We start from the raw sequence: 23533 nt of genomic DNA, 5'->3' as shown, positions 1-23533 counted from the left end.
TGACTCCAAATGGATTGCTGTTGCTCCGTGTCTGCTGGACGTGTTAATAGGGAACTGTTTACTATCACTTTTACCATATCAACTTTACAAGGTGATACTATGTAAATGTTGTGTTTTCAGCTTTCTCCGTTGTTTCCATGGGAAACAGAAGAACTCAACAGCAAGCTAACAGACACACAACACTGCCAAGTCATCATCACCTTGTAAAGTTGTTATGGCAAACATGTTCGTAAATATGATTGCTTATTTCACATCCAGCAGACATGGAGCAACATAAGGATCCATTTAAAGTCATGTCTCTGACTGTCAAAGACTGTAATAACAATATTGTATAAAAACAAATCTACAGTCAACTGAGGGGAAATTCTGAAACAGTCTTTTCATGCTACACTAGCTTTCACTCCCAGAAAGGAAAGAATCATGATATCATTATCAGCTTGTCACATTTCTGTCTCCTGGTCCATACACTAACAGAGGAATGTTTCCGGATTCTTCCAGCAAGATCAGAAAAATAACTCAGTCTTCATTTGCTTGAGCTCAAACTCAAACACACTGTCTGACACCCACGCAGGCCGAGCAATATCTCAAAGTAATGGGGAAATTGGAGAAGGCTCTGTCATTATTAGGGGAGAGGCAGATGGTGTCCCGTATCAGTCCTGATGTGGAATGTGGAACGGAGAGCTGACTGTATCATCAAGCTGTAGGTTTGATCGACATGCAGCATGTAACACTGTATTTGTGTGTTTGTTTCTGTGTGAATGTGTGTGTCTTACGTTACATAACGAGGAGAGGGAAAAATTAAGTCCTCAGCAGTCCTGCTGAAGGCGTGATGTCTTTGTGCTGCATGTTTTAGGGACATCATGCCATTTCATTCCTGTTTCCCACCTACGGACATAATCATGAACATTCTGTATTAACCATGTACTCTTACACTTACCTATACTTCAGATCTGATACTGTACATACATATCTATATGCAACCAGTGCTTGAAGTGGAAAACAATAAGTACCGGTAATTACTTTTATCCACATGTTGGCCGGTATTCGCAATCATTATTAGGCTCACATTCTGAATTTTTGCAATCAATAAATGATATTAGGAGATATTGGGTTTGGAGGTCCTCCCCCAAGAAAATGTTTAAAGTTTTGTGACTAAAATTATGCAATTTTACATCATTTGGCCCGTTATTATTACTATAGATAATGCCCAATAAGCTTAAAGAAAACTTGCTATATTCAACTAATTATCTGATGATTTACACATATCACAGCCCTGATTCTTCTGGAAATGTTTGCCCTGTTAAATCATATTCTGTTAATCAAAAGACCAAATTCAACTTTTAAGTGTTTCATTAATTATATTTGTTCTCAAATAAAATAAAGTTATGACAAACAATTTCACAAGAAGGACGTGAATATTGAATCGATAAATTACAGCACCCTCGTTCTCACCCCCCTCTCGCGTGCTATGCATCGGCTCGTTCAGATGCTCTCCACATTGTTCTTATATTCCAATCATACGGCTTATAAAAAATGTAAAATATATATTTTAAAATGCTGGTACTGAGATGAATCTCCCAGAAAACCTGAAATGGAGAGGGCAGAGAGGAGTACCGGCAGCTTATGAGAAGTGCTTGTTAAACTTAAACCTTTTATTTGCAATCTTTATATTAGCACTCTTCCCACTTTGTATTGCAACTGCTGCATAGCAATTTCCCACAGGATGAATACAGTTTTATCTTATCTTATCTCACAGTAAGATGGCATTTGGTGTTTTTTAATGAACAAATTAGCCTCACACATGTACCCCATATTTTTATCAACCACCAAGGTGATACAGAGGCAGATGCTTGGTCTGAACTTGATCCCAGATACACAATCTCCTGATACTGCTGATCATTTTATTCTCAGTGTTTCAAGCTTTTTAGTGGAGGGCCAGCATAATGGTAGCATGATATTAATGTAAAGGACACAAACACAAGGTTTGCGCCTTTTCCTTTTCTGAGGGACGTGAACAGATAACTTTGCAAACCATTGTGGAAGTTCAGGTAACACAGGACTGACCAGCAGTGACCCTGAAAATGGGTCATTGAGTTCAACATTTTTAACTTTATGCAAATGAGAATGAAATTTGCCTGAATGCTCCACAGTTATATGTTATAAAAAACACATTGAAAAAGTGATGCAGTGGTGGGACAGGAAGTTAAGTCTTTAACTGATACAAATTATTGATACAAACTTTTCTACAAATATAGAAAAGCACATATCGAGAAGTGACGGAAGCTTTGCCGCATTATTTTGCTGCTCGTAGTGGGTCTTCACCGTGTTTAGTCGAGCAATTTTGCTAATCAATAGACCATATGAGTCATTTTGTTAAGCAAAAAAGCCAAACGTCAGCTGTTTCCAGCTTCACAAATGTGAGGATTTGCTGTTTTTCTCTGTTTTATGTTATTGTGTATTGAATAGCAAGTGAATGCCGTCGCCTTGGGCTCAGGGAACTTGCAATTTTTTCACTATATTCTGACATCTTAGGGACTAAACCATTCATCAAACAAATGATTGACAGAATAATCAATAATGAAAATATTTGCAGTCACACAAATGCTTTGTCTACAGTAGAAGACGCTGGTATTGCAGCTTCAAAAAATCTGTTTCCGTCAGGCACTCAGCTTTTTCGGTGCACAAATTGAAATTAGGCATAGGTGGATCAAAACATACTTCAAAATAAAATACTCCAAGATGCCGACTACTTCCAGAAACGTGTAATGATTTTTCACATCGGCTCCAGTTTGGTACTTTTTCTGACATACTGTGCGATGTAGTCTTTTCTCTTGTGGTTGTAATGCTGCCATCAAAAATTGCTTCTATTCAAAGCTTTTTTGTAATGAATACATCTTGCCTGCATGCGTCCCCTTTGTGGCTATTTAATATGTTATTGTGGATGCATTTTTGTATTTTTATATGGACTTTTTATCGACCATCGTGAGTTTAATGTTAGAAATGAGTCGGTGCTGCTCAGAGCCTGATGTCTAACACTGCAGCAAAGGTGGTTTGCAGGAATATAGTTTCCAGCTGGGAGTGTTAGAGTTTGTGTGTACAGAGTGCCCTTGATGCTGGAGAGGTTAGATGTGATGAGGCACGCTAAGGCTGTGATGCCTGACAGAGAGAAAGAGAGAGGGAGAGAGACTCCTCTGCCTCTGGAGAGTGCCCCTTTTTTGGTTTTTACAGCATCACAGTTGTTTTTGTCACAACCAGAGCCCCGTATGTCTGTGAGAGGAAGTCTGGCACAGCAGGTCAAAGCAACAAGCCACAGCAACCATCTGGCCCCATATTTGTCAAAAATGTCAGGGGGGTTTGGTTCTCTGCCCTTCACCTCCCTGACGCTCTCCTTTGGTATGCCAGTCTCTCCATCTACGCATGGCAGGTGGCAGCTCGAACAATATAATATGTGTGTGTGTGTGTTTTCTGTACGAGTCTGCTTTTTTTCTGAGTGACACATGTCGGCCAACTCCTACAGGGCAGCTCCAACCTTTTCTGTCATTTCTCTTGGCAGCTACTCTGTCATTATCATCCTCCTCATCATCATCATCATTATCATCATCATCATCATCATCTTTTTCTTTCTCTCTCCATCTCCCTTTGTTTCTGTCCGTCCGTCTTTTATTCTCTCTGTCTGTCTGTCTGTCTTTCTGTGTGTTTTTGACCCTCTTCCTCTGTGGCTTTATGCTGTCATGTTGATATATCTGGTTCAGTGCTAGTCACCCGTTTCTCTTCTCTCTTCTCTCTGTCTCTCTCTGACTGATGCTGTCATGTCAAGGCGGCTGCTAACTGTACTCTGGTTTGTCACTCTGTGGTCTCGACCTCGCACTGTACTCTCTCTGTATCGTTTACTGCCTGCGTCTCTGTCACATACTTCAGGTTTTTTATGGGACACATCTGAGTCTGAGGTTGCAGCCTATTTTCTTGACTTGGCTGCAGCCAAACAAATCCAGCTTTCAAGGTACCTAACTGCTAAAAGACACCTAATGAACTTAAGAACTTATAAGGGATGTTAATGCAGACATAGCAGGGACAATGATACAGTAATGAAAATATAACTTTGTTCAGTCAGAAACCATATTTGCATTTCGGCCAATTATTACACAGAACCTTTTTTTAATTTCTCTAAGTTTTGGGAAACATGTATAAAATCATCAAACATCTAGAGTATTTCCATTTGATCGAAAGGTGCAGCCTTGAAAAACATGGACTCTTGGGTTTGAATATTTCACTCTGGGTAAACATCTTATAGCCTAAAAGGAGAGCGGGAACAAGCTGATAGAGAATATATATATATATATATATATATATATATATATATATAGAGAGAGAGAATATATATATATATATATATATATAGAGAGAGAGAGAGAGTGAGAGAGAATATATATATATATATATATATATATATATATTCTCTATCAACTTGTTCCCGCTCTCCTTTTAGGCTATAAGATGTTTACACTCAATGTAATGAATCTTATGTAAAATTAATTGAGGAACTATTACTGAATAAAATTATCATATAGGAATGTCTGTTTTTGGTAAATCTACCAAATTGAATATCTGACATATCAACATAAAATTATATAGAAATCCAATATAGCTACAAAGCCGTCTGTAGCATTAATTAATTTGCCCATAATAGCCTCATACGCCTACAGAATGTTAGACAGTTGACGTGTTTTTAATCAACAAATCTGTATATCTATCAGACACTGTGAAATGATATGATTTTTCCTTAAAGCTACAATACTTACAAGAAGAAAAAAATGTTAATGGGTGAAAGGATGAATAAATAACCTATAGTGTCAGTGAATGTCAGCTGTGTCAGACGTTGGCTACACAGACAAGACTTCTTAGTAGGATCAAATGTTGTTTTTATGAAATTTGTTGACAATAAGAAAAAATATAATAGATCACCATTTATCCTCTAAGTAAGAAATTTTGTTAAGTTGCTCAAACTTTGTATAAATGGAATTTTTATACTTAAAATTGAATGCATTCGATTTTTCTTCTACAGTTTTGAGTCTGTGTGAATTAATTCTGCACAGTAAATCATATTATATGCTGACATTTTAATATCCAGTGTTATTTCAGCTTTGCTCTCTTGAGACTATTTGGCCTTTCCAATGAACCGTTGGAAACATTACAACCTTTAATTAGGAATAAAACCATCACATTTGCTGTACATGTCATACAGAGTATAGTGGGCAGAATTATTGTGATTTCCTTCACTCCTTGTGCACAAAGTATTAAAAAACACAGAACAGTACAATATTACAACATTTTAATTCAGCTCTGAGCCCTCGACACAACATCCCAGAAATAAAAAAAAAAAGAGCTTTTCACTTTTTATTTCCATACGGACATCTCAGCCCAGATCCCTGCAATAAAACTAAAGTTAGCCCGCTGTACAGTTTATATTGGGAGTGCTGTCCTGCACTTATTTACTCACAACAAATTACTTGCTCCATTGTTTCAGTGCAGCAGACTAGCATATCATCACCGGCTGTTGTGTTGATGTTGCCCTGATCTACGTCTATCGACTACGCCGAGGCGGAATAGTAATTGAATTGCCCGTCGTGGCCCGGCCTTTCGCTTTACTTGGGAGCTCCTCTGTGTCCGGACTGCCAGAAAGTCATTACAGCAAATTAGTTATTCTGGCCCCGCGCCAGCTCTGTCACGCTCTTCCCTCCTCACTCTTTGTGTTCGGTGCCAAACTCTCATAAAGCAGGAAACATGCTGCTGCGAGTATGATTGAAGATGTTAGGTTATGAATTAGATATACATAGCCTGGTGTGTGTTTGTGTTTGTGTGTGTTTGTGTGCATGGTTGACTGCAGTATCTAATCAAGCTTTGATGAGCCTCCTGTTTCCCAGGTGGTGGGGGAATGAAGGGATCATCATCTTTTATTAAGAACGCATGGCCGAGTGCATTTAGTCACAAATGTTCATACAGACTCTAATGAACACCACAGCGCTCTCTCATTTTCTCTCGCATGTGTTTTTCTTCTACCAGGTGACCGTTCCCTTAGTTACTGTTGCCATCCTGTCAAGTTTTCCTTTCTTAAACGGCTCATGTGCAGTTTACAATAACTGTGGCAGATTTACCACTCAGAGGTAGAAGTAATTTTTTGAGATGATGCATCCTTGATTTCAGACAGAAGTAGACATAAGAAGCTTCTCATTTCGAGCCAGCGGCAGTCCATTTTGCCTTCTGAAATGCAACCGTTGCTAGCAGATCTGTAATTTTCTACATTTCAGACAGTTAAACTGTCACACAGATTCTAAGTTCATAAGCTACAGTCAAATAAGGGTAGACAGAGCTGCTAACGTTAGCCTAAACTCTTATGGCACAGGTCCACATGAGCGTGAGGGATTGCCTCGCTTCTCAGCATTGGACATCTGATGGGATGCTATATGCACTAGGCGCGTGATTGGATGAACGCTTTGACTCATGGGATGTTGCTCCCAGCTTTCAAACCAACATGGTGGCTCGTTTGGAAACTTTTTTCTCGTATATTACGAAAATAGTTCACCGAAATGTGTTTCTGAAAACATTTTAGGCGAGAAATAAGCCATAAAGTTGCTGAATCTGTCGTCGTTTTAGATCGACAACGATTAGGTCGCGCCGGACACCCCTGATTTGCATAAAGTAGCCTAGACCTCAACTTTATGCAAATGAGGAGCGGGCAACGTGACGGTCCGTCTCTTGAAGCGCAACGCTACGTTACCAGAATGCATTGCACGGGCGCTTACATAGACTATGAATGGGAAGCGTGGAACGGACGGATCCTGTGGACATGATACATTAGCATCCAGGACCTTCTTCCACAGTTTACAAATGGGTGTTCTAGCTGTGAGCGGGCCTCTTTTTTCTTCCACACTCTTTAAACGCAGAGTATCACTCCTACAGTCTCATGCACACTGCTTAAACCATAGAGTGTGTAAAATATGGATGTAGTCTCCATGACGTCACCCATAGGTTTCTGAAGACTCATTGTGAAGCTCAAAGTGGGTTGCTCTGGCCTTCCCCATCTTGGCAGTGACTACATTCCCAAGCTCCCAGGAAGAGCGCAGGGCTTTGAAGCTAAATTTCGTAGTGGTCAAACGATGGTACTACAACTTCCGTGTCCGTCACGTGATGCCATTGGGCCCAAAAAGACTTTTCCCCATAGACTTACATTGGGAAAGAGACGTCTCTAAATTAGCGGATTATTTTTTTAAGGGTAAAATGAACACTTGAATAGCCCTTATTTAAATCATTAGGTCCTAAAAGTTGTAAAATGCACTAACAGCCGAATTCAGTATTCGGTATTTTCCTTCTCCATTCATGTGAATGAGACCCAGTCCAAGGTTGGACTGAATTATACTTAATTTTAAGCCTTAATATCATTTAAACAAGTGAGTTATATAAAAATTCACCATCATTTTTTTTCCCAGGCTGTAAACATGTTTATTTCTGCTGTAAAGTCTGGTATTTTAACATGGGAGTCTATGGGGATTGACTCGCTTTTGGAGCCAGCATCAAGTGGCCATACAATGATGTGTTTTTCAGTTTCGCGTTAGCTTCATTTCTCAGCATTGGAGGTTGCCGCTTGGGTTAAACATGGTGGACAGACCTGCTGTGGCTACAATTGCTAAGCTATGATTGGACAATTGCTGTTCGGGGGAGGTCAGCTCCTTTTTTCCTCCTCAATCTCCATTAAGTGAGATAAGGTGAAATCTCTCTCTAGCTCTCCTGTGGTCTCTCTTTCCCTGCACTCACTGACCGGGCCAAATGATAGGATGAGAGGCCCCACCTCCGTCTATCTGCAGGAGACTGATAAATCTTGTCACACACACACACACACACACATGGACACTCAAAATCTGTGCACGGACATACACACACATTACATTCAAATACGCTCACACACGCTGACTCGCTGTCTGGTGACAATCAGTCAGGCAGAGCACTGGCTGGGCCTTAATCCATCTCCATGGCAACAGTCCAGGTATGTTTCGAACGTGTGTGTGTGTGTGTGTCCGGTGACCAGGAGAAAGTTATATGTTCATCACACACACTCACAGAGGGAGCAGCGATGGATTTATCTGGTGATACTCAGATATGGCTGATAGGGTTAATTGGTTTTCAGAGAGTATGGAGAGAGAGAGAGAGAGAGAGAGACACTGACCAGATAACCGGGAAGCACTGCCAGAGACAGAAAGAGCATGACGCATGAGAGGAGCAGAGAGAAAATACATGCAAGTGATGACGTGAGAGCAGGAAGTGCGCATAGAGAGGTGGAAGATGATTTACCTTTTACCTTAGAGAAGTCAGAGTGAATAGAAGAAGAAAGGATCAAAGATGTGAGGGATGTTTAAGGTCATTTAAATTGGACCCAGCAAATGTTTATTTCCCTAATTTCTTTCTTTTTTCCGTGTTGTTCAAGGCCTTTTAAACTAATTGTCCCACCTCGTAATTTGTCACCGTACTTTCATTATTGATTGGAGTTTGGATGCAAAGGGTTTGAATTAGAGCCAGTTTTGAGGTTGACAAAACAGTCTCAAAGTCCATTTAGTGGTTGCTCTGGACCTTTTAATCATATAGCATGATCCTTAAAAACAACACATGGCGTTTGCCCCAGATATTGTGAAATTGTAGATGTTTGTCATTTAGATCATGTAATATGATTGAAAGCCCACAGAACAGCTACTGAATGTTCTGGTACTAAATTGACCTTGAGGTGAGATTGTTGTGTCAACTGCTGAGTTCAGTTTGTTGCATCTCTCCTTTCTTGTCATCTCTCTACTGTCAGCTCACTAATAAAGTCATAAAATACACAAAAAATCCTGCTTTGTGAAATTCATGTTTGAGGTCATTTAGAAATACACCGTTTGTCTCCCAGAAGGCAATTTAGCCCATTTTACAACCGGTTATTTATTAACTGCAAAATATCCCACTCAGTACATAGCTCGGTCATAATTCATTAAAATCTAATTTAATTGCTCCTCTTCAAAAAAAATACATGTTTATGTAAAAAAAAAAAAAAGAAAATTGGCCAATCAGAATTTTTTTCAGCTTCAAAAATCTAGCAATGGTCACAATAACAGTTGTGATAAAACAAAGTAAAAAAAAGCAAAAAAAAAAAAGCAGTCATTTACAATCAGGCTTAAAAGTATTTAAAGTGTGATACCGAAACTTGAGAATAAGTAAGGGATAATGAACAGCAAGCCAGTCATTGTTGTGAAAGAATCCCTGACAGGGTGATGCTGCTGTCTCTCATCGCCCTGAAGGTGATTCTTTCACAACAATGACCCGCTAGCTGTACATTATCCCACTTATTGCACGGCTACTTACTTAAGAAATCAATAATTTGACACAAAAACGGTCCGTCAGAGTCTGACATCAGAGCTGCGCCCACAGCAACGGTCTGCTATACATTGCAACGGTCTGCTATAAAGAAATAGCAGACCGCAGAACGCTGTCATTAACCAATCAGAATTGAGTATTCAACAACGCCGTGTAATAATATGAATTAATTAAGTTGAGTTAACTTTATTACCATCACAACAAACATTGTTAGCGTAGACATCATGGAGGACAGTCTATCTGTGCTTATTCCTAGATACAGTGTCACCATTTTGCTTTCACATTCTTCTCTTTAACAGAAAGTACATTTTCCAGATGACTTAATTTAATGAATAAATCTACATCATCCTGGTTATTATTAGTTTACTTACATGTACATAACTTCTCATCCTCCATGGTGCAGATAAAAAAAATCTTAACGCTGCACAAAGATGCACCTCTTCAATCAATCATTCGTTATTGATGCGTCGAGGCTTTTGGTCTCCTGAAGCTTCGACTTTACAAACTTCACTTCAACTTTTGAATAAAATTCCACTTAGGGGGGAGCAACAAAGGGGAGGTCAACGAGGGCATGATAAATGACTGTTCGAATGCCGAGTATGAGTGCAAACAGCGAGCTAAAGTGGTTTTAGTGTGGGTGGGTTTGAGCATCAATGTTACCTTCCACCGAGCCCCCTTGCTCTTTCTAACAGGGCTAAACAACAAGAACTTTTCTCGTGATTCGTTTAAAACATTACTCTTTTTCTAGTGAGGTTCGTAAAAATGACACATAAGCATTTTACATCTAAGTCCAGTTCCCCTTGACTTAGCACTTTGCAAGAGTAGCTGTCACTTTTTATAAATTGCATCAATCTAATTCTATTGAGATCCCCTCCTTCGTTTAAATAGCAGCGTGATATCGGAAGGTGATGTTTCAGATTTATGCTTCTATGTCTCTGAGCATTAAGTCAGCAACAAGTTTTCTTCCAGACACTATAACCAGAATTTACATATCTTCGCTTTGCTGTGAAATTTCTAAAAACAGCAACACGTTCCATCACATTCGACAGGTGTGTGTGCAGAGGGATTTCTATCACTCATGAAACCCTTTTGAAAAAGTTTCAAGTGCACATTGAGCCTTCGAGACAGCTCAGATATCGGTGTCATGAATATTTCAGAAGAACCCTGAATGTCTGATGGCAGTTGTTTTTTTACATTCAGTTTTATCTTCAGGCTTGTTGAGATGGTTAATTGGCGATTTCATTGAAGTTGATAACCAGCTCCAGATGGTCCAAACCTCATCACGGGAGACGGTGTTGAAATCTTTCCCGTCAGGATCGACTAAACACATTTCTTTCAGCGGTGTCCTGCCTCGCACACACCGTTGAACCCATTACAGGGAGCGTTGCAGCCACAGTTTCCTGCTGTCAGTCTCTGAGCCGATGCAGTGGAGCAACCGGACACCTTGATGGCAGATGATGAGTGTTTTCCATTCAATTACCCGACCCATATTTTCCCAGGCAGCCAGTGATTCACCCCAGCGGTTTTCCAGTCAGAAGTCTGCTTTCCCAGCTGCTGCCCGCACTTAATCCCAGTTATCAACTGAAAGGTGACGCTTGTCACTAGAGCTGCAGTGTCTACGGAGGCATCTTTCAGCTCATTGTTTTTGTATGGCAACTTTATGGTTTTTGGTTCATTTTCACAGCTCTAATCAGCATCATTTTTCAACCGAAGCAGGCAGCTGTTTTCAGCGAAAAAGATTGGATAATCCCATTGTACACCTCCTGTCCAGCACCAAACAGAAAACAGACAAAGTTAGCGACAAGCTGGTGAACATAGTGGAGTGTTTAGCAGCTAAAGAGCCAGATACTTCCCTCAGGAGTTGGTAGAGACCAAACCAGAGCTAAAAGGATAGAGGATATTTCTCTTAGATTCCTCAAATGGCTGAAGCCAATGTATCCTCTTACAACGGTTTGCATGATAAGCTATCTTATGAAAAGTCATCGTGTTATTTTTCAAGTGTTTTCCTTTAAATGTTGCCAACTTGGTTAGGTTTAGGAAACAATTGTGGTTTGGGTTCAAATAATTACGGAAGTGGCATTACCTAAGTATGGATGTTACGTAACAAATAAGTCAACATTTGTGTTGAAATAACTACAGAAGTTACTTCTGGTTTCACCTGGGTGAAAATCCGGTGTTTTTGACCCACCAGTCCACCCTGACCTCTTCTCTAAACAGACTTTATCGCTCTTTATACTACGTCACCTGTGCTGGCTCGCAATTGTGTGGATTGCATACAAATTGATTACGTGGGTTGTATGTGAATTATAGTGCATTACTTTTCATAGGTGTAGCTATGAACTGCCTGCTGAAGCGTGACTCCAAATGGATGATAATGTTGCTCTTTAACTACTGAATATGTAAATATGCAACTGTTTGCTACCACTTTCACCATATCAACATACTGTAAGTAGATGAACTTGTTGCACTGCCCCAAAGTGGCCAAAAACAGGTGAGAAATTTAAGCAGAAAAGTTAGTGAGTAAAGTATGGATGTGCTGTGGGCTGCTGTTATATTTCAATCGAATAAGATGACACTTGGGTGACCTGATCTTTTGATACATACAGATCCAAAGATGGATATGAAAAGTAGATAGATAAATCAATGTCAAGCAGCTGAACATTTGTAGTTGCCTGAGGTATGCATTTTTCTTTTATCACATCTAGTTTTTCTTTCATATAGAGGCTGAATGCATTTATTGTAACTCCCTCTGGACAAAAGCATCTGCCATAAGAGTGTGATTTAATTTAATGTGAATTATCAGCACACAATGATTTCTATTATTTATCAATGCCAATTACTGCAAAATGCACAAATAAAAGCATGTCGTTTGGAGACTATTGTCTGAACTCAAACAGTCCTGGCGAATATGTAATTCAAAGAGCATTGCAGCAGTGCGGGTCGGCTTGTAAAACGAAATCTATCATTTTGACGGCAACCTGTTTGGTAATAAAATGAATTATGTGATAAATGTGGGGAAGTTTTATAAGCATAGTAAGGGCCTGAACACACTGAATTGAGGGTTGAGGTGCTGGATGTTTTCTTCAGGTATCTGTGAGATTGAAGAACACATGCTTTTGAAACACACATACTAGTCACAGTAAACTCATTTACACAAGGCTGAGACCACATGCTCACGTGCATATGCACACTGCATCATGGGTCCAGCCTGGTGAAAAGCTAATGGAGCAGAAATGTCCTTGAAAGTTAAAAGATGCCTGTGAAATTGCAAATGTGGCGCCAAAAATCGCCGCCTGCTAAATTGGAGTACCCTTTCGCGTTTCACCCTGTCAACATGTAATTTGTTGATTTGTCAAATATTCACACATGAGCGGTTTTACTGTCCCCTGTGGGCCACTGTAGGCAAATTGTGCAGTTCTTTCCAGTGCATTCTGGGTGAGAAAAAATGGAGACAGGTTTTGGTCAGGAAACAACAGCCTAAAGCAGGAAGGAGACAAAATGACAGAAAAAAAATGCAGCCAGCAGCAGAGGAAAATGCAGAGTCCACAAAAAAACATTGTCCCCTCAAAACAACCAATATTGAAAAGAAACTCAACAATAGAGTGGTGGGAGATGGACTGGTTTGAACACAGAGGAAGACTGCACCCTCCTCTTCTTAATGGATTCTTGCCATTTTATAAATGAACAAAATGCAGCTAAAAATAAATGCAGACTTACAAGCCTGCAAACCACAGTATCCATCAATTGGCCTGTCCAATATAATGGCTGTCAGTTTATCTCACATCCTGCAAGTGATATGAACTCGCTTATGGCAGGAAGTGATTATGGAAGATGTAGAGCGCCATAAAGCTGAGATGCTGGGAGGTTCACACACAGACGTCTTATTAAAATGACATACACTGGCCGCAATAATGCTTAATGAGGTTAGGAGCACAAAAAGAGGGCTTGGTTTTTTTTTTTAAAGATACGATATAATATATCTAATGTTATTAGATCGTCTGCAGGGAGCTACACAGTAGATAATCTCTTTCTTTCTGTCTCCTGCACTCCCTGACTCCTTGTTTGTATCTTTCATTTTATTTCTCATTCTTTCTCTCAAACACACAAAAAATGCATATATTTGCACGAAACTTAGAAGCTGTGTCTAAATTGATTGTAGCTTAAAGCACAAGAACGCTCTTTTTCCACTTTTGAGATGAAACTTTTTACTGAAACCTAAAGTAATTAGAAGTAAAAGAAGAGAAAACTAACACTCAAACGATAACACAAGGATCTTGTAACTTTTCATTGTTTTTTTTCCCAGTAAACCTTTGTAACAGAGCTACCGGCTTCTGAAATGTAAACTTTGTTTTGTTCCGTGTCAAGCTCACAAAATACTGGTGATAATTTGGAAAACAGAGTGCTGTAACAAACTAAAATCAATCTAAGTTAAGTCTTTGTACACAATGCATTATGTATCAAATACAAGAAAATGACAAAACATGCCACAAACGGGAAGTGGTAAAGGGGTTCTCGAAGTTCTTTAGCTGACCACATGTTTTCCTAAATTTATCAGATTTGAAATACCAAACAGACAAAAAAAAAAAAACTCAGGACGCAAATTCAGTAGACTTAAAAATATAGTGATAATGTCTTGAAATGTTTCACTTTTTAAAAGCTTATCATTTTAAATGTATCTGTTACCAAATATCAAAATGTCATTTACATACATATACTAGATACTATAATAGATACTTTTAAATCAATTTGAAATAATTTAACTGGACTCAGGACAAGGTGTCTTTTGCCCGAAAAGCCCAGTCTGCTCTGATTGGTCAACCGAACCAAACTCTTTGGACTCCGCTGAGCTCTGCTCTTACTAGCTTTGTTTGAGGGCGTGCCAAACTAGTCGTTATGCAAATGAGTTACTTGGTGACATCAACACGTTACGGAACAAAAGGCGGGACTTCAAGAAAGGCAGTTTCAGGAGCAGTGTTTCTGTGGGGGATAGTAACTCACTTTGGCGTTGACATTGGGCTTTGTATCTTTGCAGACCTTTTACATGCACAAAAAACTATATAACACACTAAAGGAAAGAGGAAAAGCATAATAGGTCCCCTTTAATCATATACAAGCAGAACTATATGAGGTATAAATTCAATTATATATATTTTTTTTAATTAATTATATTTCATTTTGAATTTTTCCCCAAAACTCACCTGTTTATTTACAGGACCTATCTTGTCCTAGTTCCCAAGAACCGCTGGATATTGTATTATTTATGTAAAAGATTTATTTTACTTTTTTGTTCTGAAATATCAGCTGCTGATCTTGCTGCCCTTAGTTTCTGAGCTGACATCAGCCATATTTTGTTCTCCTAACCTCATAGATGTTGTGCCAACCTACTGAACAGACTGTCGTTCAAAAACAGACAGAGGACCACTTCAGCTGATATTTGGAGCCGCAGTGGATTTGTGACAATAGATTTTTTGTTACCTGCACAGGGGATTATGCTCTCAAATCTCAGGTATTAGTGGGTTTACCAGGGGGATTACACATTGTACTTGATTCACGGTCGGTCCGACCAGATAAAGCACCAGTGTGGAAGCAAGTGAACCTCCAAAATAAACTGTATCCTGAACAGAATTAAAGACAGGCAGCAGATGCATTAATCATCTCGGAGAATCTCTGTACTGTCAAAAGTGGGTGGTTTTCCCTAATGGCCAAAGAATACGTGACAGCAGAAAATGTGTAACAGTAGTTCATTGTTCTGCTGCATACTGTAGATACTGAGACATTCATCAAACTGGAACCTTTTTTTATAATATGAGGAATGGAGCTCCGCACTGGGACCCAGTCACATCTACATAAACATGTAATCTTGTCATGTGGGGCCGCTCACGTCTTAGAGATTTTGCATAAGTACTGAACAGAACTACACGAGTCAGATTTGCATGAAAATCATTACAGTCATGATAATTCAAAAAGCTCATTTTTCAGTGTAAATACAGCAGGTTTCTTTGTAGCTCACTATTGTTACTGTAACTGTATATCAGGAAACGTTACTTACTCACAATATAACGAATGAAAGAATCGATTAAGTTTTGCCAAGTTTTGCTTACAAGACACCATAAAATCATATCATCCAACAAACATTACTACAAAAAGTCCTAAAATGAAGAGCAATATGAAACATTTTCACAATCCGATTTTCAGCTCTTAATGTCTGCACTTTCATTAGGTTTGTCTATTGCAAGTATTCATCAACTACTGCATGATAAATAGTTGTCATGTTATGTTTGCTATTTAATCGTATAATGTCCAACCCTGCTGGACATGAGGTATCAAATGTAGTTCTTGTATACAGTCGATTTTATTCCACCAAAAATAATTTGAAGAAACAGGATTAAAACATTTCAGTTTTTGGCCGCACACCCAGCCCATTCTAGAGCGTCAAATACCGACGCTTTGTCACGGCCGTCGGCGTTCGATACCACCAACCAAGGCACCCTTTCGCGGCGGTATGAGACGCACCGGTGTTTCCATTAACTATAATGTAAACCCATCCACGGCAACAGTAAAGGCTCCAAGAAAGTGCTGTGATGAGTGAGTGATTGACAGCCGGCTGTCAGAGACGGCAGCTGGACAGCAGACCTTAGATCAGCTTGTTTTCCTCCGGTATGTGAAATCTTGCAGATGCCGTTAGGAGCACATTTTTATGTTCATGTTTTGCTGACCAACAGTCCAAAACCCCAAAATATTGAGTTTACTATCACATAACAGCAATAAAAGAAGCAAATCCTTACTTTGCTCTTTTTTTTTGCTTGTTAAGTGAATAATGTATTATCACAATACTTGATGATTCATTTTGGCTGATGCTACAATGCATATAAAGATTGTATTTGCACTAGCGGATGTACTTGAGGCCATTGTACTGAAATAAATGGACTAGTTGTACACTAAGTGAATAAAAGCGTTTCCTGGGGATGGGGGGGGAATCGTCTTGATGACTCAGTCTGTTAATGCATGTACCAGGTACTGACAGTACAAGGGGTTTACATTTAGATCTCCCTCCTGGCCAGCACATCCCAGTCTTTCTATCCACTTCCTGAGCTTCCTCGCTGTACTTGTCATGAAAAGAAGAATAAATTCAGAGAATATTCGTAGAGGATGGGCTGTCAACGTGCGTCAGAAAAGCGTCTGCCAAAGAGTGTCAGGATGCACAGTAGCTTCACTTCTTGCTGGCTGACCTCCCTGCAGCTTGACAAGGATTTAACCAAGCTGCACAAGGGCTCTGCAGAAAGAGATATAAAATACCTCGTACACTATTGAATTCATAACTGTCATATATATTAACCTCGACTATCTTACACTGCTGTGCTGCTTGGCAAGAATGCATTTATCTTAGCCAAAGAGTTGAACCTGGGCCATGCATAGACTGAAAAACAGATGCGTTTCACTGCAGCAGCAGCAGCAGCAGCCGGCTCTCTCGGGGTCAATGCAAGCATTAGTTCATGCTGCCTGTAGAGATAAATACAACACAAATACCAGCAGTGCAGACACTAAATACTGATGTTCAATACTGCTCTGAAACTGAAGCATCACCTCCGCTTAGCTTAGGTTCATTTTGAACTTTGTTATAGAGATTTTGGAAACACAGCTCTGGCAAAGCATTCATCAGGGCGAGCAGCACCCTCTTAAGCTTTCTGGGCAAATTAGAATTTAAAAAATGATTTCAAATGCTTGTGTCTGAGTCCAGACATTAGCTGTTTGTGCTGAATGTATGGGTACGGGCAGTGGTGATTTTAGACTCATTTTAGCGGTGCTCAAGCATACCTGAATTTAATCTCAGCATCCCTAAAAAATGATTATCAAGTCCTCTGAGACCTGCGATCCTGGCTGACATTATTGTCTTTAAAAGGCTGTAGCGGGCTTAGATACTTGTATCTTATGAAACTATAAAACCTAAAGAATTCATAGGTATCAACCATGTTATGTTAATCATGTTAGCTTGACGGGAAGGAGGCAAATAACGCTCCAAAGTTAAGCTAAATTCTGGGGAGGGAAAACTGGCATGGCCATATTCACAGGGGTCCCTTGACCTCTGACCTCAAGATATGTGAATGAAAATGGGTTCACTTTATGCTAATCCTATGCATTTTTGGGCAAAACCCTTGATTTTTTTGGCATGCAGTATAAATGTGTTATTTTTGCATATTCTAAAAATGGTGTATTTTAATATTTCTGCATATTGGGTTCCCTAAACAGTCTTAGAATTGCATAAATTGGGTATGACTGGAAAGCTGTGACTCTTGTGGATCCAATTAATTGAATTGTCACCTGGCGCATGAATTTTGTGTTTTCCTTTACATAAATAAAGACCTTTCTACAATAACTTGATGCCGAAAAGGCAGAAATCGGTGCATTAAAATTCACCAGAATGCAGGAAATGAAGTGCTTGATGCTTCAAATTTCCTGGGGGAGGACCCACAGACTCCCCACTTAATATGTGTCCCCCTAGATGTTGAAACAAAACCTACGCACTTGATTGTACACATGTCACATTGTCAACAGGGGCTGAGCCCCACTAAAGGTCTGATCCTAGAATCGCCCCTGGGTACGGGGAAGCCAGCTAACCAAGCTGGCTGTTTGGTTAGTTCACTAGTAAACTAGCTGTTCATCTGCAGTAGCTAATAACTAACATTTATTCTGTATCATTTCATATATAGCATGATTGTACTTCAACAGAGGAAAGCGGATATTACAAAAAATGATTGCTACTGGACTTTCTCTTTAAGGTGGTGAACTTTAGCCAGACAGAGTCTCAGAAGAAGTATTTTTGCTGCTTCAGGCAACTGATCTGTTCTTGGGGTCAATAAACACATCAGTTCATTTTGGATTAATACAGAAAAACACCTTTCATGTGAGTCTAACTGCATTTGGTTTGGTCTGACTCATATTGTCTTTGTTTTTGGTTATAGTGCCTGTGGCAGTTAAGCATCCAGTAGTTGTTTCCATAATGAAGTAGCATGTTTTATATATTTTGGCAGTGTTTCTTCTTTCTTTCTCATTTAGTGCCCCTTCAATGCCTCTTTAACTCTTGTATTAGTCTACATTTAACCTTACAAAGTGGCAGTTTGAAGGTACATGTTGTATCTTATAAAAACATTAATTGAACATGTTATCAGATCCTGAGTTTGTGTTTCAGACGACGACACGTTCCAAGCTGTTAAACTTTATTCACACAGAGCTGCTCAAGCAGATGACGTGCTGATGAAGCTACATGATCTGTCCTCGTCGTCGATATGTAAACAATGAAATAATGATCTTTCCCGTTGTGTGTTCTTGCAGTTGGGTGAGGACACCTTCAACCGTGCCAAGTTGTTGAACGTCGGCTACACGGAGGCTATGAAGGACGCAGAGTACGACTGCTTCATCTTTAGCGACGTGGACCTGATCCCAATGGACGACCGCAACCTCTACCACTGCTACGACCAGCCGAGGCACTTCGCCATCGCCATGGACAAGTTTGGTTTCAGGTGAGGTGATGGTTTTCAACTTGGCATGTGATTTTTTAGCGCTGACAAGGGTGCATGGTACCCAACTTTTTAGCACAACTTTCTACTTGCATTTACCTCAAAAAGTCTTGATGTTTAGGAACTCTAATGGTAGAATAAATTAAGTCACATATGCAAACACACACACACACACACACACATACTTTTGCAGGTGCGTTCTGCACCTGCCTGTCTGCTCATATTACTACATATGACTCACACTTTCTAAAATGTAAATATGTAAAATATAAATATGCAATTGGCTGCCTAACAAAAAGAAAGAGATGGCCTACAGTCTGTGTTCTGACTGACAATAGACAAAGAGCCGTATTTAATTTGACTAAATCTCATTATACTTTGAAATCCTTGTCTGAAGCCCAAATTAGCATGAAAATGCACCACAGTTCACTGTTGCCAAATTTGATTTGGTCATACTTCTGTAGTCCTAACAAGAGCACATGATGCAAAGCGTAACTAACAAGTCCAGACTACACTGCGAAGAAGACCATTATTAACTTTGAAGACTGTGTTGGTATACTGGACCTGCTAGATCAACTTGATTCTGAGGTCTCCTGCAGCTTTCTGCAGCATGAAGGAGGTCCACAAGGAGCCCATTATGTGTGTTTTGCATATTTTATAACAGTGAGGCACTGACTTTGTTGGCAGTGTGCCATTGTTATTGGTAAATTCACTGATGAAAATCCGAAAAACTTGACTGCAAAACACACTGTACACATGGAGTAAAATGACTGCATGGAAATAGGTAAAAATCTTACTAGACATAAAACAGAATGAGAGGGCAGATTTAAAGAACGCAGGACTCTCCAAAACTTTAGAATGTAGCCTTAACCAGCACTATGAACCTTAGAAATCTTTGAGGGAGGAAAACCAAGGAAACCTGAATAGGAACAAGTTAGCACAAGTCGAAAAGGTATATAGTCTGAGTTTGTAGGAGATGATTTGGTGCATTGTAGCCAAAAGAGCTCCAGAGTTTACTGCATCCTTACAGCCAGCACTGAACGGTAGCGTTCTGTTTTAGTTGTGTCTTTTTGCATAATGACACCACACCTGCCCTCAATTATCTAAAAGCACCAGAAGCATTGATTAATGGTCTAAACATGGCCGGCGAATGCGACCTATCCAATCCAAGAGCTGTCATTCCACAAGAGTTATCCTACTGAAAACGCTCAGGAGCTTCAGCAGGTCCCTGATATAGTGCTCAATACTCTAATGCTATCTGGCAACAAATGCAACACCAGGTGGTAAGCGAGGTTGTTGTAGCTAACATTTCTTATTAGCAATGAATCAGTAAAGGCTTAAAACGAGTTGTTTTGGCTGCTAGAAAATGAAAGAAAAGGGGGATGGAAGTAAAGCCTGGTGTTTTGAGCGAGTGGAAGGTCACAGGATTGATTGCAGTTAATTGCTGATGTAGAAATCAGATCATTGTAGAAAATTGGTTTCCAAGGTCAACGTGGTCTGAGTCAGCCTATACCACTTTTTTGTTTGGCAGTTTTAGCATTTAGGCAGCCTCCAAACTAAAGGAGAAAAGCAAGAAACAAACACAGAACTAATGACATTTTTTATTTAAGCACCATGACACTGATTTGGGGCGAAAGAGTTAATGTTGTATTTTAGCTGAGTCATTTCAGGAAGACAACCTTAGCTGCTTTCAAATGTAAAAGCACTATAAGTCTTTTGAGAAATGGTGAAAACATTGCCAGTGAAAGTCAGGTCACATTAAGTGCTATTCCATTACCTCACAACACCTGACAGCTCTCTGAGCAGAAAGGGTCACCTTGAAGCCATTTCACAACGCAGCTCTTTCAAAAACATTTCACAAGTTATACTCTCTGAAAGGACCTTATGCAATGTGTTAAAATTATATCACCATTATATTCTACATCATTTTTGGGATGTTTAAGTACTCGTTCCCTGGGTGAGCTCAGTATGAGTGTGCTACAGACCATTTGCACATTTACAGAGAGCAAATTTATACAAGGTCATGACCTGCTACCGGCAGCGTTGGCACGGTATTCAGGGACGTACATGGGTCAACATTTACTGTCAGTTTTGATAAAATTAAAGAAAGCAAAATGTGAAATTGGTAAAAGGTAACAATGCACCAATAAAAGCTGAGGAAAAGGAAGCAAACTGATATTTTCCACCTCGTTTGATGGAGTTTAAGGATAGACATTAAATGTAAAACATGACAGGTTAAAACTTAGTTTCACAACTTAAGTATGTATCTGTAACATTAAATATTCATTAATAAATAAAGAGCAATGGATGTTTAAGTAAATAAAAAAGAAGCTGTCTTCAATATAAAGAGTTTAAAAGTCAAAAACTTCTTTAGATTTGATTGACAGTGCTGGCAACATAAGCAAACAAGCCCAAAACCGTCATCAGATTCTGATTCATAGGCTAAATTCTGATTCGTTGAAAGGATGTGACATCAGAGTTTTCAAATTGAAAAAAAAAAGAGCACACAAAAAACAATACATTAAATTTGTTATGTGGAATAACTAAAACTGTTCCAACTTTGGCGTAAATTATTGTGGTCAGTCAGGACCCCAGCACTTAAAGCTGCAGTGTGTAGAATTGGAGCATATAAGATTTAAAATAGCCTCCGTTGAATGAACAGCCAATAGGAACGCTCTCTCTCTGAAATAACCTGTGATTGGCCAAAGTCTCCCGTCACGGGAGATTTTTTAAAGCCTGAAAACAGAGCCAAGATGAGGTTCAGAAGTCTAGTTTTCTCTCAGAATACTTGAATTACAATATGCTGAAAGGTTATTATGGAAGTTTTGCCCAATGATGACAAAAATATTATGTCTACTGCAGGTTTAATTTCCATCTAATTTACAACCGTGGGCTATTTTGACCTTTAATTACGGCATCCATATTAGGAAAATCCGTGCAGTTTGTGTGGATAGCTGCAAGTTTTGTGTGAACTGGACATAAAGTTGAAGATTTAGGGCAGGTCCACCTTTCCAGCTAATCGATGTAGTTTTAAATGTCAGAACACAATGATTAACTTCATCGTCTGTCCAGTGCTGCCTGAGAGGTATTTAAAATTGTTTTTTTATCTGCAGAATGAAATTAACTTAATGTCACAAGCAGAAACATGAATCATCTGCCTCAGATGTTTGTTTCTCTGACATCTCCATGTTATTACTGCCTGTAAACAAGTAAACCGGAGGAGCTGACGTGACCTTTGACATGTGTCAGTCACTCATGAGAGAGAAACATAGAGACGAAGTGCAAAATAAACACATCGCATAAGAACATTCACATGCAATTAAAATCAGTCATTAAAGAGCCAAGAGAATAAAACATGAGTATAAGCAGCGGACCTGCAGTTTGTTCCAGATGTTATGGAGCATGAAAAAATGAACACTGCTTCTCCATGTTTAGTTTTGATTCTGGGGACAGAAAGCAGACCTGTCCCAGACGACCTGAGAGGTCTGGATGGTTCATAATGTAGCAGCAGATCAGAAATGTGTTTTGGCCCTGAACCATTCAATGCTTTATAAACCAGCAGTAGTATTTTGAAATCAGTTATTTTACAGACAGGAAGCCAGCTGCAGCTGTCCCATCGATTTTTCAGGGAGACCTGTAAAAACACTGTTACAGTAGTCAAGTCTGCTGAAGATAAATGCATGGACACGTTTTTTTCAAATCCTGCTTGAGAGGAAAATATTAAAACTGAGAATGATGGTGCAAAAATACAAAAAAGTTATTGTTGTACAGAATAAAACGAGGACAAGAAGTTAGTTTTTGTTTTTTGTAGGACTGTCAACATTAACGTGATAATAACGCGTTAGCACAAAATCGTTTTAAGGTTACTAATTTCTTTAACGCAATCGATCTTTCAGAGGTTGTAGTGGGCTCAGTTTTAAAGCTAGTGTGAAGATACCGGTATCCAGGGTTGGACATTAGCACCAGCCACTAGCCAAATGCTGGTAAAATATGCAAGTGGCTGCAAAATTTGCTTCACTTACCAGCCCAAAAAAACAATGGTAATCTATAGATTTTGGAATCAATCATCCAGAGTGGCAGGTGGACAAAAAAGCACTCATAAAAATTTCCAACACTGCTGGTATCATATGAATCTATTCATTGGTACCTACTGGTCATACTAGCTTGTCAGGGTTAAATAACGCTCCAAAACCATCATTGCCATTTTCGAAGGGGTCCCTTGACCTCTGACCTCAAGATACGTGAATGAAAATGGGTTCTATGGGTACCCACGAGTCTCCCCTTTACAGACATGCCCACTTTATGATAATCACATGCAGTTTGGGGCGAGTCATAGTCAAGTCAGCACACTGACACACTGACAGCTGTTGTTGCCTGTTGGGCTTCAGTTTGCCATGTTATGATTTGAGATATTTTTTATACAAAATGCGGAGTATTAAATACAAATCTCCCTTTAAGGTACATTTTAAACAGATAAAAAATGTCTGATTAATTTGCAATTAATCGCGATTAAACATTTTAATCGATTGACAACCCTAGTTTTTTTTTTAAATTTCATACATTGTGTCCCTAAATTGACATCCTACCATTATTGCCAACTTTCCGTCGAGCCTAAACTGTAC

The 23533-nt window shown here is 39.4% G+C and overlaps 1 protein-coding gene across 2 annotated transcripts in view; it reads left to right on the top strand.

The window, feature by feature from the left end:
- b4galt2 (UDP-Gal:betaGlcNAc beta 1,4- galactosyltransferase, polypeptide 2) overlaps window positions 1-23533 on the top strand; it is a 196585-nt gene that overhangs the window by 134923 nt on the left and 38129 nt on the right. For both annotated transcript variants that reach the window (XM_037787276.1, XM_037787275.1), the window contains one exon: window positions 18727-18914. In XM_037787276.1, coding sequence (XP_037643204.1) covers window positions 18727-18914 — 188 coding nt within the window. The remainder of the gene's footprint in view (window positions 1-18726; window positions 18915-23533) is intronic.

The sequence above is a fragment of the Sebastes umbrosus genome, chromosome 12 (genome assembly GCF_015220745.1).
Source record: "Sebastes umbrosus isolate fSebUmb1 chromosome 12, fSebUmb1.pri, whole genome shotgun sequence".
Taxonomy (NCBI): Eukaryota; Metazoa; Chordata; class Actinopteri; order Perciformes; family Sebastidae; genus Sebastes; species Sebastes umbrosus.
This window is presented reverse-complemented; position numbering and strand designations above follow the sequence as displayed.